Source organism: Vanellus vanellus (assembly GCF_965231255.1).
Source record: "Vanellus vanellus genome assembly, chromosome: Z".
In the NCBI taxonomy this organism is placed as follows: Eukaryota; Metazoa; Chordata; class Aves; order Charadriiformes; family Charadriidae; genus Vanellus; species Vanellus vanellus.
This window is the reverse complement of record NC_138908.1, coordinates 87,847,239-87,865,278: the sequence shown is the minus strand read 5'-3', so window position 1 is coordinate 87,865,278 and position 18,040 is coordinate 87,847,239. Positions and strand designations below refer to the sequence as shown.

General features: G+C 42.5%; 1 protein-coding gene across 1 annotated transcript; it reads right to left on the bottom strand.

The window, feature by feature from the left end:
* Positions 1-7,744: 7,744 nt before the first annotated feature.
* Positions 7,745-16,989, bottom strand: RAB27B (RAB27B, member RAS oncogene family; the record flags this gene model as incomplete). Its single annotated transcript, XM_082497938.1, has 5 exons — positions 7,745-8,012; positions 9,415-9,538; positions 10,908-11,011; positions 13,775-13,860; positions 16,837-16,989. 5 exons carry the CDS (start codon positions 16,987-16,989, stop codon positions 7,823-7,825), a joined length of 657 nt encoding a protein of 218 aa, XP_082354064.1. The 3' UTR covers positions 7,745-7,822.
* Between the last annotated feature and the right edge of the window lie 1,051 nt (positions 16,990-18,040).

The window sequence follows — 18,040 nt, the reverse complement described above, 5'->3', positions numbered from 1 at the left end:
CAGACACCAGTGAATCAGTTGACGGTATGTTTTGAAGCCACGGGTACTTTGGTACAACAGAGTGACATTAACATCAGAAAGCAAGCGCCACGGTCCAATCAAGGGGCGTCTCTAATAAAAAATACTATTTGTGTTCAAGATGATAGTTTCAATCACACTCATAGCACTAGGCATAGCACAGATCTGTTGAAAGACAAACCGAAAACATGCTTACAGTAGCGTAACAGAAGGAAACACTCGAAAGGCAATCGATACAGGATGCTTAGTGTTTATCCGGAAGGTGAAAGATACCTTAACAAAACCAAAGAACCATTTAATACAACAGGCTTCTTCTAAATATACAGTTTGTCCATTGAGCCCTATTGCACGATGAGGATGGACAACTTTAGGGTCTACTTTCTAAAGTTATGTTTTAACCCGGTAACTGTATGGAACAGAAGCACATAGCAAAGAATCATTTCCTCTGTTGTGTTGAACTAGTTTAGATAGAAATAATAATAATAATAATAAATTAGAAACAGATCTGCCCAGCATCAAAGAGAATAGTCCCAAGTCAACAGCATCCTCTGGCAAACGAACAAAAAAAAACAAACCACAAACCATAAAACTTATCCTATATGGGTGTGGGTTATTTTGGGAGAGAGAATTTATAGTGGAAGAATTAAGACAGGAAAGAAGCTGTGAAAATTTGGCAGCTTTCTCTTTAAAGATGTCTCAAGCCAGGTCTCCTAGCAGTCAGGTAAAAAACTATTCATTTTCACAGCCTGACATCAGTTACAACACTTTTTTTTTTTTTCCTCTTCTTTTCTTTGTAAGATCAGATCGTGGTCTGAAACTCCTACAGTGTTCACACCTATATAAAAATAGCAATCACTTGAGGTTATTTTTACGCTTGCTACTTTTCTTCAGTTATAGTGCCAAGAATACAAATTTTTAAATAACAGTTCCAAATTTTTTATTTCTTTTTTAAAGTTTAGGCTGCAAACTTTAGTTATATCCATGGGATTGAAATAGTTCTAGGAGATAAAACTTCTTACCTTGAAACAGTCCCAAAGAGTCACTACGGCACAGGTATCAAAATCACATCTTGTACAGCTTTTAATAAACTTTCTTTCATGACCCAATCCTCTAAAATGTAAACATATGTATGACATCCCTTCACACATTCAGAATGTTACAGAAGATGTAGCCTTCAGAAAATAGTTAAGGCAATCGGTTTTTATAAATTACCAAGCCAGCAAGGAAATGGCAGCTGCTCTCAAATTTTCTTTGCTACATCATACCCACTGCCAATCTCAGCTATGTGAGCAGGCAGCAAATTGCCTGGGTTTGCCTTATGTTTCCCCCTTTTTTTAAAAAAAAAAAAAAAAACAACAACATATTTCAACCACCCAAAACCCCTCTTTTTTTTTTTTTTTTCTTTTTTTTTTTTTTTTTTTTAAAGAAGCAACTACCTTTCCTCTTGCAACCATCTGTAAAAAGCCACAGAAGGCAAAGGCTATAGAAAAGACGAGTTATTTAAGCCCCCGCTACTTGTTTTTTGTAGTGCCACTACTTCTCTTAGGAGCAGGCGGGTGCTGCGCTGGGCTCAGGACCTGGCCGGGGCTCCAAGCCAGCTCTGCCGCAGCGCCTGGGCTGGAAGAGGAGGCAGTGAAGCAGGGAAAACCGCATCAGCCAGGGGCTGAGAAAGGAGGATGCGCTGCTCTGCAAGGGCAGCCCCGCGCTGTAGCCACGGTTTGGTACCTGCCCTGGCAGAGCAGGGCCCCCGACCCAGCACTGAAGCACTCCTATCCCAAATGCCTTCATTTGGAAGCAAGTAATTAGAAACAAGGGAAAAAACCCACGCAGTACTAGCTGATCACACATAAAAACATTTCATAAAAATGAAAGCAGCAGCTTAAATGATTGCGAAGCCTAAAATACATGATGTGCCACACACTACCGCCTGCCCCCCCGCTGTTTCTAATGCTCTCGTGGCTCTGAAGGGGTATCGTGACACGGCAGCAACAGACCCTCTGAGGACTTCTGGAGAGCAGCTGCTTAAGCATCTAAAAAGTGATCACTAAAGAATAGGCATTAATACTTTCCTGGCCTTTTTCAATTGATGGAATCATTTTCTTCATGGCTGGACAATACTTAAATAATAAAGAGAAGCTCATTCACATCTGTATGTTCATGGAGTTCGTACTTCTGTGCAGGTTTGGTTTTTTTTTTGGTGAGTTTTGTTTGTTTTTGTTTTTTTTTTATTTTTATTTTACACCCATTTAGCTCTAGTTATTTTACCTTGACAATAGCTCCTTACTCCAGAGAGACACTCCAGACCCAGTTTGGCCAAGCACTGACACGCAAGCTTAAGGAACTTCTCAAACTGAGCTCTCTGGTAAACACCGCAAACATTTAAGGGCATTTCTCTTATCTAAAGTGTGTTGCCATTAGCACCACTTCTATCCTGCCATTTCCAGCCAGCCCTAGGTATTCCCCCACCCCTCTGTCTATCTCCCCAGGTAACTGTTTTTATTCCCAAGGATGCAAAGCAGCACAAGACCCTGCCCTGGCACTGCCCAGCACCTCCCCTTGCCCACCTGGTAGCCGCCAAGGCACCACAGTGCCCTAAGGTCAAGGCAGGCAGTGTAAATTCACCGCCGGAGTGATTTCTACAGCCAAAAAGGTACTTTCAATGTATGCACCCAAAAAAAAGTCCCATTTGACAACAGCACATTTCCTTTCTTGCATTCCTAAAAAAAAGTCTTGGCGCTACTACTCCAAGGCGAGGGGCTGGGGAAGGCGAGGGCAAGGTCAGCAGAGGATGCACGAATGCCAGATTAAGAACAGCAACATTAGCTTCAAGATGTTCCCTGCTGACCGTAAGCTTCTTTACTCCTCCGAGCATGACCCGCAAGCTCTGAATTCACTAAATTTGGCAGTTGATAAACAGAGCAGCAATGCCCGACTTTGGCACAGGACTTTGGCAACGCAAATATTTAGCAATGAGTCCGGGACGCACTTCCTCTACCAAGACAGACCATCCCAAAGGCTGCAGGTGAACGGAAGGACCTGCGACCAGGGGGCCACTGTAGTGCCCACAGCTGTAGGTCAGCGCTCCAGCACTCCTCTAGCACCGTGTTTTAACAGGTTTTGGTGCCACATTTGTACATTCATACTTAAAACAGAGAGGACAAAAATACCTGTAGATCAGGAAGAAGAATCGACTACAGTGAGGTCTAAGAATGAGACAAGAGGTGCAACGCCATTACGCTGTATATGCAAGTTAACTGGGACACACCAAGAGCATTAAGGGAACGGATTCAACAAGAAGTCGGGTAACTTGAAGCGTCTTGGTAAATACCACAGCGCGAGACGGCTGCTGGAGACGAGGAAGGCAGAACTATGCAAAGAGAAAAGGAAACCAAAATTATTCTCAGCCCAAGATCCCACCAGTCACAGCTCTGAATGAAGGGTATTACCGTCACCTTTGTCAGTGCACAGCACTGCTCAGCTCAGAAATTGCCACACACAATGCGCAATAAAGTCTGCAGCAAGAGCACTTTACTGGAGGGACACTGGAAAACAGAAGTAAGATATTTCTAAAAGGATGCAAAAAGAGACCTTGAAAAATCAGTGCTTGGACTGAAATTCAAGAGAAAAGCCCACAGGGTTAGAATACCTGCGCTGACATTTAATTTTTAGTATCACCCTGGATAAAGTATCATAGGACCCTCTCTCCCTCTCCAGCCCTGATGCGGGATATCTAGCAGGCTTGCAAACAAGCCGTATTTGTGCTCAAAAGCAAACGCTAAACTTCCAATTCAAACACGTATAACCAAATTTTGCAACAGCAGAATCTGGATTCAAATTCTAGTGGGATGGGATGACACTATATCCTACTAGAGACGTTAAGTGAAAGCAAATTCATTTCCCAGGCCTGTGTCCTGGAAGAATATAGGACTGAACGTGTCAAAATGAAACGCTTCGAGCAACAGGAGTGCAAAAAGGATGAAAAATACAAGATACGTGGCTCCAGTGAGGAATACATTCAGGAGCTCACGGTGCAGTCAGAAGAGCTGGAACCAGTAGAGTGCTGTGCCATGATGCCGCGCCTCACCGGTGTCACAGCAGCCTGGACGTGGGATGACACTACCCACCGTACGGGTGTCTTGGCTGTGCTGCATCGCCCTGCTGGCTCACCGGCTCGTTCCCAGCAGGTCGCAAGCAGCTGGCAGAGGCTCACTGAGCATCCAGCTCACCATGCTGTGGAGTCGGAAAAATTACCTACAGGGACCGATTACAGAGAAGTTGTGGAAAGCCCTTCAACAAGAAAGGGGGTACTGGACAGAACTGAGAGAGGGTCTTCCAGCAGGTGGGATAGAAAAGTTCCTTTCCATACAGGCATGGCTCTGCAAGACTGTGAGTAGCCCCCTTGTAGCATTCGTTCTTTGCTGCACTAACCATTTCCTGGATATTACATAGAACTTGTGAACCTTAACACTGCTATCACTTTCGGTTCCTACCACAGCAGCAAGGAGCGGCCCTGAGTCATCTGTGCGGGGCTGCAGTTGCTCAGTGGGGAACTGCAAGAGCCGTGACGCTGCAGGAAGACAAACGGAGATCACCAAGTGGACATATAAGAATGTGAATCTGCTGGTAGGCACGTGAAACCTAAGAGGAAGAGTTCTGAAGAAAAAAAAAAATGGAGCAAGAATCAAACTGTGATGGAGAGGGGACAGAAGGCAGTTTTCAGTTAGAGTTCGTTATCTATTTTTTTGCAGAGAGTTAACCTGATAAACAGCAAAGCTGTTAGTAGCCATTTAGAATCACTTATCATGTTCCTCTTTTCTTAATTTCATAACCGAGAGCTACTATACCACCTGCCAGGAAAGGAAACATGTTTCAACTTCTCTTCTCTTCCTCCAAACAGTGTTTTGATGGCAAAATCCTTTTGGGATAACAGTTTCACATGCGTTCACAGATATTTATTTTTTTTTAAACCACAGAATAATAATCGCTTCCTTGTATTAGCAAGTCCATAAATACAAACCAAGCAATGGTACTTCTACCACAGTCATTTCCCTTTCATTCCTCAACAGACCTCCTGAGCACCACTGGGCTGTAACAGCCGGCCATGCACTCGCACCTTCGGCACTGGAGAGTATCTGAGAGCGTATCCTTACGGAACGGAGCTCCCCGGTAACGGAGCACCAACTCTGACAATTCACAGTCACTGAAGCTCAGCGGTTGGGTTAGGAGAAACCTTCCTCCAGCCCAAACTGTTCTGGGTATTGATGCCATATTTTTTTTTCTTTTTTTTTTTTTTTTAATTATTATAAGACTGCTAGATTCAGGAGGTGGAGAAGATAAATAGAAGCAACTGAGCTTCATCAAGGTGCTCTGAAACAGTGCCAGGTTTGGGATTTTACACACCTTTGCATGAATCATCTGTCTGCTACTGAAGTCACTTTCAGCTCTGTAACAGCTTTTAGACAAGCTATACTTCAGCTGCTCTGGGAAACAGGCTTTGCTTGACTGACGGTTAATTTACCGTTCTTAGCAACTTCTTTCACTCCTGTTCAACAGACAAAAAAATCTGACACCACAAAGTGAGAGATTTCTTTGAAAGTGAGACAGGGAGCCCCTCAGATCATCATTTTCAGGAGTTCAAGAAATATTACTCTTTTTTTTTTTAATTATATGTACATTTTATGCTACATATTAAAAAGCAATACAACTTCACTTCAAAGAAAACCCTGAACTTCCAGTCTACATATCTGAGGTACCCGAGGAACCTATCTGAGTATCAGCCAGCTTGACATCAGCCTACCTACACCTTCTGCCTGGGAAATCACCCATTCACTACCACAACAGCTCTTCCACCTCTGGAGGCATTAGGGCTGTTTACAGCCTATAAAAGGACCTGCATTATACCTGGTTGTATAGTATACACTATATATAGCCTTTAGGTATAGTCTATCACTTGAACAATCTTTACAGCCTGCAAGTTAGACTTCTGGCATGGTAATTGCAGCTATTTGGTTACTCACCCAATGGGTCTGCTCCTATGGATGTACCATCTGCCCCATCAACGTGCCAAATCATCGAGTAAACATCGTTTTAGGAGCTGGGCAGAAAAAACTTATTTTTTCAGCAGTGAATCTGGTAAATTCTCCATTTTTGGGAAGCACTGAAACACTTTATGAGCTTGCTATTCACAAAGTTTGCAATTTTCAATCAATCAAGGCTGTAAACATTGAAATAAATGAAAGCCTGCAATCCTGCCAACCCAACTAAAGCAGCTTGACTTGTGAAGAGATCTGTTTCCCCCCCAATCTGCACACTCCCAAGTGATTTTAAAGTAGCTTAAAGCTCAGTAGACACAAATAGACCTTTAACTATCAACTGTATAAAACCAGAACAGTTATTCTACAAAAAAGGACAGGGTAAACTAATAAATATGCTGTAACTTGGTTTAGAAAATGATCTATACTTAGAAATATAGTATTTTTCTCTATTTTTCCTGTATTTGTCATTGTCTGTGATAAGCAACTTGCTATTTCACTAGAACTTGCTTTTCACCTGTAGAAGCAATCTTTCGCATCGCACCCTTCTGCTGCAACAACTTCTACCCTCTGCGCTGAGACACCTGCAAACTTCTGCAACACACTTCTATCATCTCAGCAGTCACATATTCCGCACTCCCGTCTTTCCAAGTCCCCACGTCACATTGTCTCCATATTGCCCTCTCGCAGAGAATGAGAAAGCTGTCCTCTGTCGAAAACCTAAGTGCGCAGAGGACCCGACAAAGGCATAGCGCTAACTTAGAGGCGCTCTCAGCATGGCAGAGCTTACAGTTCCCTTCCACACAGTGCAAACAGCCACAAGTTCTTTCCTATCTCCTACCCGCGCTATGCAGTTACCCAGAGAAAAAGAAGAAAAAAGGTAAGTTTTCTTAAGTTGGGGGGGGTAATATTTTTTGCTAATGGTAAGAAGTTGTTTCATAAAATATAGTTTATATCTGTTCCCATACATTATATTCTCTTCTTTATAAACTGTCCCTGCAGCGTCAGAATCCCTCTCCGTACTTTTTCCCATAACGCTCCAATCCCTGCTTGGATTATTTGCAACACAAGCAATGCTGCACAATTCCCTGATAATTTTTTCTTTTTTTTTTTTTTTTTTTTTAAATTAAATGCCCTACTTCCTGCCCTCAAACCAAAAACATACACACACAAAGCCCACCCCCCCAACCACCGTCTCAGCGATTCAGTCGGGACAGATTCACAGCATTGCTTACTCTGTGCAAGTGATTGAAGTTTTTCTTAATAGGCCACATAAAATATTTTGTATCTCTGCCTTAGAAAACACATGGTCCCTGATGCAGATTAAGTATTATAAAGGAACAGGATTTTGTGGAAAAATGGCACAGACCTAGAAAACCACCCACCTCCATTTAAATTTCAATATCCAGTGTATGCAGACAATAGGTTCTTTCCCTCCTTTTTTTAAAAAAATAAAGCTACTTTCCTCTATTCAGTATCCTGATCACATGAAAAATAAAGATGAGGGCTAGGGGAAAAAGGAGTGGGGAAGAAGAGGTGGGAGAGTTTTCCATGAAGATGGCACTGTATCAGGAAGAATCATTTCAGCACAAGAGCCTCACTGAAACCCAGCTTTTAGTTTTAAACCAGTTCTTTGGAGAAATATGCACAATCCCAATAAAACAATGTGACTTTGCTTCTGTGCATGGCCCAAGAGAGACAGTTTGAATTTGGTGGTAGGTCAGCCATATTCTGATGAAATATTTTCATTGGTTCTCACAGTTTAGAGACGTTTAGCAGGCACACTTTTTCTCCTCCGGTTTTGCTGAATCTAGCTTTCCCGAGCTTCCTCCGTTGGCTGTGTCGGAGACCTGTGTCTTGTCCACGCACTGCTCCATACGCTTCATTATCAAGTCCAGAAGCGTGTCCACAGCCTTCTCCACGTTCTGTCCGGTAGCAGCACTTGTTTCGAAGTACGGTATGCTACGGTGGAAAGGAAAAGATTTGCTGGAGAGACTTTTAAAGACAACCGAGACTCAACTCTTTGTAACACTCTCGGTGCAGCTATCAGTGGTGGGCTTAGTGCAAAGAAACGAATGGGACAGAATTCTGGTCTGTTGGGACTCTATTTCCCTGCCGGGCAGAACCCAAACTCCTGTTGCCAGCACGCAGTGGCACGATGACACGAGCATAAAACCACCACAATTCATTTACAAAAGGTGTCCTGGCACTTTGACTTCAAATTGTCACAACATCAGCACAAACCTTGGCTGAAAAAGTCTTTCAGGTAACCAGAAAGTCTGTTTTAAAGAGAAACCTAGTTCTGCATTACAGAAAGTTTCAGGGACCACAGAACATACCAGAAACCTTTTTTTTGGCAGATAGTTACAACTATTGCTCTTTAGCACTCCCTGTAAGTGCTATCTCCCACCCTTCCTGACTACTTACAAGCACAACTGCACTTAGCTGTTTCCATTCTGAAATCCCCTTTGAATCTAGAATACTGCCTTCCAAATCATCTTTTTCAGAAGAGAAGACTGTCAATTGCTCCAGCACTTCCATCATATGAACTCTGGCATGAGCTACCTTCTCCTCAGTGCCACTGTCCTCCTTACCTGGCTGCAGACGACTCTTTAATATTCTCTTAAAAATATTAAGTCCGATTTGCTTATAGCTTCTCACAGTCTCTCAGGCCATCTTCTGCTGCTGGCCCAATTCCCTTTGAACATCCCTCACTGTCTAGTGAGGGCAACTAAGGAAAAGAGTACGCATTCTTTTTGCCTGTTTTGCTAACTATATTACACAGCCAATTTATCCAGTTACAGGACAGTCTGCAGGTATTATTAGTGCAAATAAATGCAGGAGGCAGGCTTACTAGAACTAGAAAACAACCATTAACAGCTGTACTATCCATTGGGGAAAACCAAACAAATTCAGTTGTACTGCACACCTAGAACCTGACCAAAATCCACGGGTGTCTCCACTTCCAAACTAACCAGAAAAGCAAATTATAAATATTGCTAATCATTTAATTCATGACACTGAGTGTTCATCTGCCTTTGGTATACTCTGTCCTGATCTCTCAGGACAAGCCAACATCCCAAGAATGTAGTTTTCCAGTACAAATGTTCCATTTCGGCCGTAATTTTCATGTTGCAATATTTTGGCCAAACGACAGCAACAGTGTGTTTCATTCTATCCGTTTCCTATTCACACAGGTCAGTCTGAAAGTGTGACAAGATGGGTATCACTATAGGTGTATGTGGTACTACAATGCCTACAAACCTTAGAGTTCGTAAGTGTATTTGCAAGTATCTCTAGCCAGTCATCAGCTACACGTACCACAGTTACAGACTAAATTTAGCTTCTGCCATAATTTGCTTACCCATATTTGTCTGCCAGATCTTTCGCTTGCCTTTCGTTTACTTCCCTTTGGTCCGATAAATCAGCTTTATTACCAATTAAGACTATATCTGGATTCTCACAATATGCATTGGCTTGCAGCTGACCTAGAAGCAAAAATAAACAGAAGAGAATGTTGGAAGGCCCTTACAGGCCAAGATTGTTCACAAAATAATTCAAAATACCTTTCTTGCTCCCCACCTCAAAATACCCTAGACTATCCAGCCAACCACTTCATGCCAAATGCATTTCCTTGTCGTACATTTGACTTGCTAAGGGGAAATTTTCGAAATAGGAAATAGAAATGGTACTAGAAAATTATTTCCAGTATTTATTTTACCAACGTACAAGACTTAATTGCAATGAGGTGCACCAAACACAGTGCTCTAGCACAGGAGAACCTCCACCAGCCAGAACTTTTATTCTACAGGACTCCTAAGGACAGTGAGGAAGTACAAACAATATCCCACACCATCTGCAAATGCAGCTCTTCAGAAGTTTAGGACAAAATCCTCAAGTTCGTCTTTCTCTTGGATATACTCAATGGTTTAAACGCAGTTTTATCCCTGTGAAGATCCAGGCATAAGTACCGTCCATAACCTCACCCCTCATAAGTAACTGTACAAATCCATTTACTTATACATGCCTCAATCCTGAGCGGACTGACTTGAAAAGGTGCAGTGTACACAGAAGGAATTACAGACTCAGCTTAGTAAGTAGCAGAATATTGTGAGGACGTATTGTTTAGTGGGAGGATGGAATCTCTGAAGGAAAAACGTCCCTGCTAGATACAATCCGATGGAGCTGTTTTCACAAAGCTATCTGGATTCTCACGTTATCCCCACTTCAGTTTGTTTGCTGGAAAACTGCCAGATGGAAATGTACTGGCCTCTGTCCTTCCAGCACTCTAAATACCCTCAATAAAAACCAAACTTTAAGACTTTAACCTTTGTTTCACTTTTCATCTAGCTGTTGTTTGAAGGAAAACCAACAATAGCAAACACTATGCGCTTTCAAATCAAATCCTCAAAGCCCAATCTTAATTTAAACCTCAAAGCAGACAGGAAGGAATCACATTCTGCTTTACAAATAGAAAACACGCCATAAAGGAACAGCGATATCCAAAGTATAGTTTCCAAGCTCCTGTATATCATCTAAAATATGGGGTATGGCCAAGGAACTGTCGAATGCCATGAATTTTCAAGAGGCAAGATTTATCCAAATTGTACCAAGTCCAAACAAGATTATCAAGAATATGTGCAAAAAAAGAGAAGAGCGTGTATCTTTCCAATTTGATGAAGCTTTTGCCCCAAATTACAGGCTGCAAGTACCTCACTTATGGCTGCACTAGACATAACTACTTTCTTCGAGCATTTTCCAGCTCACCAACAGTGACACCCGTAAAGCTTAGAAGCCTCAAATACACAAGGAAGTTTCAAGTCAACCGATAAATGCAAGCTCTATGGTTCTACTTACTCATCCAATTTCTGACATTTAAGAAGCTCTGTTGACTGGTGAGATCAAACATTAGTAAAAAGCCCATAGCATCTCTGAAAAACGCTGTTGTGAGACTTCGAAATCTGGAGGTGGAAGAAAAAAGACAACATAGCTCTATTAATACAAAGTGATGTCTAAGGTAAGCACTTTTCTGGCAAGCCTGAACTGTGTGAAGGAAAAAAGAGATAAAGTAAACCTTTTATGAATTGCTTGTGCAAAAATTCGATTTAAAAAATACCTTGAAATCTGAAAAGTCTGCAAGATTTAGTGGATGTACGTTCCCTTGGAAGTAAAAACAAAGTAAAGTAATCCTTGACTTTCATTCTAGCTATGATGCATCACACCAGTCAACATTTATTAATCAGTGTGTTAGTAATTTACCAGAGGAAGCTAATATGTGAGAATATAAACATTGTCAGTGACTAATCTATTAGTTCAAATTCTGCCTGATTTAACTGAGAGTGAGATGGAGAGAGGTGTTGGTTAAAAGAAAAAAAAAGATACTGAAGTGTTTAGTGCATCACGGATCACAGTGATAGAAATGGATTCACCTGCTGAGACTACACACACTTAGTCGATGAATGTGCGCTTCTCAATAAAGTCAGTATTAAAGAAAACAAAGGAAGAGTAGGTGGCTGTTTACGTGCTTTTGATTGTTCGATGTGACTGTCTGCTGGGAAGCTCAGCTAAAAGGAAAAGGTAACCCTTCCCTGCAGAGCTCTAGCAGACCTGCATTCTGGAAGCAAATCCATGTAAGCGTGCATGCACAAGGGACACGGTTCACAGGCTTCCTGCAAAGCCACGGAGCTGGATGAAACTACAAACCATGAAATGTAACTCTGTTTGTCGCCAAAAGGTCATAAGCCTGTTCAAATCAGAAACATGAAGAAAGTCCAAATAATATTAAAACATTTGGAGCGGGCTGGAAAACTGCACAATGGCACTCTGGTGTTCTGTATACAGGAGGGATCTATCACGTCACAAAACAGCACTATATAATCTCACACAAACCAGCAGGACCAGAAATGGTAACCGGTATTTTATGCCACGCATCCCTAACCATTTAAAAAAAAATCTCCCACAGAAACATGACAGATACCCAACACAACTTTTAGGGTTTCTTTTCAGGAAAAAAAAAAAAAAAAAAAAAAAAAAAGAAAGTAGCCTCAAAATGTTTAGCCTCTTGCAGAGTTGTACACACAAACAGTGTTTGAGAGTAAAAGAAAGGGGTGCAGACACAAAATCTCAGCTTTCTTCTGCTTTTCATCCAGCAGCAACCCCTCCCACTGCTCACTCTGAAAACCTGAAATCTGCCTCATCACAACTTTCCTTCCTCCCCACTGGGCAAATGCTTCAGTCTGCTGCTCTTCAGTCACTATTACACTGCAAATAGGTATGAGTCACATTTTCTTCCCTTGTTAACAGATGACATCAGTAACGGTACCAAGGGCAACCCTATGCACTTTATGGCAGTGAAAACCAGTGTATGTAACTAGCCAGGGGAAGCTTAAAGAAAGCAGTATGCACACTTCTCCCTTTAAAAAAAGAATAGGATCAAATTTAATAGCAACAAGTCGGAAGGTCTTTGGGAAGAACAAACTGCACACAGAAGATGGGGAACAACTGGTTCGATAGAAGAGTCCTTCTGCAAAGGAGGATTATGGTCAGTTCTGAACTTAACACGTCAACCACAGTATGCTGCTGCAAAGAAGGCAAACACAACCAAAACCATAAAAGTAAGATAAGAAGCAATTCTTTCACACTGCTCAGCACTGGTGAGACTTGAACTAGAATTCTCCATCCTACTCGCATGCTGGTGGTGAGAGAGGCTGGAACAGGCCTGGGGCAGTACAGAACACAAAGCTTGCTCATCAAAGACAAGTCCAAGCAAGCCCGCAACAATTAAACTGGAGAGGACTTAAGAAGTCATCAGGCTGCTCAGGACCTTGTCTATCTGAGTTGTGAACACCTGCGAGAACACAGACTGCACAGCTTCTGAGAGCCACCTGCTCCAGGGCTTAACCACAGTCAACACTGGTGTCCTTCTAGCTAACTGGAATATTCTTGCTGCTGCTTGTGACCATCACCTCTTGCCCTACAGCTGTGCTCCTGAGGAGAGTCTGGCTTTGCCTTCTTCCCACTGGGTAGACAAAGACAGCAATTAGCCCCTCCTTAGTCTTCTCGTCTTGAGGCTGAACAAGCTTAGTCCCCTCAGCCCTCATGGGATCAACGTATGCCTCTGCCTCCTGACCTGCTCTAACGGCATTCCACAGGACTTCAGTTTATCAGTACAAAGTATCCCGCACTTATGTTCCCAAGAACAGAAACAGTACTCCAGATGTGGCCCCAGAAGTGCTGCATAAAGGGGAATAACCACTTCCCTTAGTCTGACGGCTACATTGTGTGCCAATGCAGTCCTGTAGGCTGTGCACCTTCAGCAAAATACGCCTTACCAGCCAACCTAACAGAAAAATACATGAAATACAAGAACGAGAGACTTAGGTAGGTTATACAGTATCTTCCAGAGGAGAGTTGGAATGTGTTACAAAGCCAAAATAACATTACAAGACAACCCCCAAAAAGCTAACCAACAAACTATTAACCCACGTGTGCCAGAAATGTGCTGCCGAGGCAGGGAGCAGACCACCTTCAGTTCCTCCAGTCCTATTTTCTGACATATTCTGATCACTCCATCAAAGCACTGTCAGAAAAGCTTTATTCCTGGAAGATGTTTTTCCTGTCCTAAAATATGAGGATTTCTGATGGTTTTCACCTAAATGGACTAATGGTTTACCCAGAAATGTGAAAAACTGAGAACTGCTTTCCAATGAGCTGAACTCTGTTACCTTTCCTGTCCGGCTGTGTCCCAAAGCTGGAGATGTACCTTGAAGGCTTTTCCTGGAGATCCATTTGGTCCTCTGCTGTTGTATACCTAACAAGAGAGTCAAATCAGTACAGCCGTACAGCTCACACTTAAATCCATCGTGTGGGTCACAGACTTACATTTTGTGCAAGCAGTAAGTAAGGAGTAAAAGTTCAGTCCTTCAGTAAAAGCTGACTCTTACCTCTAAAAGCCACTTCAGAGCACTACTTATAACAATATTTAAAAACCCAGGAGCCACATGAAACGTCTACAAAAGCTGCACTTTAAAAGATAATTTGGTCATATTTAGTACTTCAAATTCGATAGCAATTCTTTAAAACTTGGCATAGCAGTGTGCTGAGCAAGCTGTGTTCTGTTTCATCGCAGTTCTTACAAAAATTTACAGCTGGCTGACAGAATCAACCACTATTATAAAAAGCTATTTTTTCTTCATTAACTTCTGTTGGACATTAATGACTTCCTTACTAACTGCAACTGCAAACTCATAGTGCTTAAAGAAATCACCGTGACCTTTCGCCAGGGCTCAATTCTTTAATAAACAGAACCAGTGTGTAAATTAGCTGTTGCAGTAAAAAACAGAGGGATAAAATAAGTAGGAGACATTTGTTATCTGTGGTAGTTTAGCAGATTCTCAGCAATTTTAAAAGCAGGCAAACATTGCCCTTGCATTTAGATCAAGGGAATATGGACTTTATAGACGTGTCGGTATCCAGAGGCTGCACTGACTTTACTTGGGGAAGTGGAACACTTCCTCACCTGTGTCCCCCCCCCAGCTGTGAAATACAACATTTATTTCCCCTGCACAACCAAGTTAATACCAATTGGGGGTTGGACTAGATGACCTCTGCAGGTTCATTCCAGCCTAGACTGAATAGTGATTTTGTGGAATTATTTAAACTATTGTCATTTCAACAGCTAGCTTCTAACTGCAACGTGCCTTTTTTCCTTTCTGGCAGGTGCCTGATATGAAAACCAGAAAAGAATCAGTGGATCAACCACACCACGTTCCTGAGTTAAACTGCTTTGCTGGAGCATGTTCCTGTAATATTTTGCATGATAAACAATCTCGCCAGGTCATTTTTTAATATGGCTTTTACACAACAGAAGAACACACGTATTTAACCTTTTGGACCTCTTTCTTGGAAGACAGTTTATTAGATAGACCTTCAAGACATTTCAAAGCTTGTAATTTCATGTAAGACGTAGTTTCTTCCACACTTAGAAACTACCTTACCCCAAAATGTACGGTAATGGAAAATTACGGAAGAAATCTGTCTGCAACCTTTAGCAGAAAAGTTCAACCTTCTGGAAAGAATCCAGCACCCATGTTCAAAACATGTTAATGAGCGTCTGACCAGCCAGGGAAAGAGTATTCCAACAATTTGCATGTTCAGACATTTCCTTGCAATAAAACCATGGTTTTAACATTTTACTCTTATTACATCACTGCAACCCCACAGTGCAGAGAAGCCAGACCCTACTCCGACCCCAACATCATGTTTAACCGGCCTGAACCTGCTGATTATGAGAAACTGAAGACCCAGATCCACAGTTCTTTTATTCAGGGGACTCCTGAACCCCCATCTTCCAGGCAGAGCCTGCACACCCCTGTCACTACGGCAAAATTCAACTCACAGCAGCAGCCACAAGTACTGGCAGTCATGACAAGTTGCCAGGGAAGATGAAGGTGAATGGGGGAGTGATGCCCATTTTCAGGGTATTCTAGCAAAATAACAGGAGCTTAAAATGTTAAGTTAAAAAGAAGCAAATTTAAAGAGGTGGTGTGGTTTGGCCTCAGCCAGCAACAAAGAACCACACAGCCGCTCGCTCGACTCCTACAGCCGTGGGAAAAATCGGCAGAAAAAGGCAAAACTCGAGGGTTGAAACAGTGTAATTTAACAGAACAGCCAAAAGGAAGAAGAAAGAAAAACAATAACACGGATAAAGGAGTATAAAGACGCGATTACAGTACCGCCGCGCCGCGCACCGACCGGCCCCGCTCCGCCGCAGCCCGCCCCCGAGTGGCAACTGCCCCCCCCTCCCCGGCTAGCTCCTCTTATAGCCCGGGCATGGGTCACGTGGGATGGACTACCTGCCTCCCCCGCCGGCTCCTTGGGGAAATTAACCCCATCCTTGCTGGAACCAGGACAAGAGGTCTCTATCTTTCAACTGGGCAAGTATTTACATTTCTTTTCATTAAGGAAATGACTAAAATAATTGCCCATGGTCTAATATCTTGTATTTATTATGTTTTTACTATTCAGGCAAGCAAAAAGGATTCCTACTAGAAAGCTGAATTTGTCCCCTATATTTAGCCTGTATCAGTTGTCAGCATCTATGAACAGGTACATTAGTCACATTAAATTAAAACAAAGGGACTGCGCTCTCATAGCCACAAAAAGCATGTGACTGACACTACAGAAGACTCTCACCTTCTATTTAACAGCAAGAAACAAAAGCACAGCAGAGCAGGTTCGCACACCTTGCATTAAGCAGCACATCAGTCCTAACCTATGAGGACTGCTGATCACAGGCTCGTGCGCTCAGCCTCCAGCCTGGCTGCTGGCAGCGACTCAGAGGAGCAGCGTGGTCCTGCTGGTGGAACCGCTTCTTGTGCCTTCACCAGTTTTCTGTGTGATCTGGAAGTAAGCTGAAACTTCTGTGCTTCTTTAAGTGTCCATCTTTTCTATTTAAACTATGAGTTTGGGGACCAGAGTTATTTCTAGTCATAAACACACCTCGTTTACTAGCACTACGGAAACCTGCTCTCGGAAAGATCCTTTTATACCAACAGGCAATAAACCATTTTACAATCCAACATCAGGATAAGGATAATGGCATTTTCCCCCTTTAGCCAGTTGTGAATTATGACTTGTTTAAGCCAAAAACTAGACCAGGAAAAGCATTATCAACACATGCTATACCCTACAGTAAGAGAGGCAGTACACGTTTACATAAAATTTGTTCTCAGCAGAAATGAATAAAGAAGAAGGAAGGTGGTATCATTCATATGAGACAACTTACCACTCGTTTTTCCCGAAAATCTATCCCTACTGTCGTGATGAATTTGGGATTGAATTTGTTATCGGTGTATCTGTACAGGAACGTTGTTTTTCCAACCCCAGAGTCTCCAAGGGCCAGGAGTTTGATCAGATAATCATAGTCTCCATCAGTCATAGTGCTAATTTTTAGGAACCTACGTAAAGAGGAGAAAAAAAACCTGATTTAATAACACACCCCTCCCTTTCTGTTTGTTTTTACCTCATTTCTATGTTTGTTCATTGAAATGCTACTGCTTTTGCTCAGGGTTAAAAGTTATGTTTGTGTATTCTGAAAAACGCTGATGCAAAGCAGCAGTGAAACTCGCAATTTCAGTTCAGGTGCCAGGAGATAATACAACTTAAGACTTTCAATTTTCTAAATAAATCAAAGCTTAGAATGATAGAGTTTGGGACACAAAGATTATTTTTGTTCTGAGTATAACAATAAGGCCTATAACGAACGCATATGAAATCTGGGACTAAATCCTTCTGCTCAAAGTATTTTACTACGAGTTTGAAGGAAAAGGGTAGTGCAGGAACACGTGTGAAATGGAAACTCATATATAGCAAATACCATTCTCAGGGCTCAAGCTATGACCAGTATTACATGACATTATCAGGGCTATGTATTTTTATCTTGAAAGAAATATTTCCCCCCCCTAAGAGAACTAATTAAAAAAGCAGAGTAAGCAATTATCCCAGGGCCACTGTTAATAAAAGGAGTGAGCTCAAATGCAGTTTACTCTCTAGTATAACCAGATGAACCCACAGCTGCCTTGTTCTGCGAAGCACACAACCAAAACCAACCCCTCATCGGCCGGAGATACTAATTGGAGTGAAGAAGAAAGAAAAGCAGATGGCAAGCCTGCCGCCTGGTTCAGCTGCGTGCCTCGGTCAGGCTGCTGCTGTGACAGCAAGCGGGGGCATCTTCCGCAGCCCAGGGAGCCGGCCCAGAGCTGGCAACCTCCGGAGAAAGCCACAGACAGCTCACACGCCTCAACAGCAGTTGCAGGCTCCTTCCTACACGTAGCAGTGAACAAGAGCACCAAAGCCTACCTCATTAAGCACTTGTAAAACAAATATACACATCAAAGTAGCACAAATTCGCAGAAAGAGGAAAATCTTTATCCTATTTACCCGGGCTGCTTCACAGCCCAGGCAGGAGCTCCCAGACTGAAGTGCACACC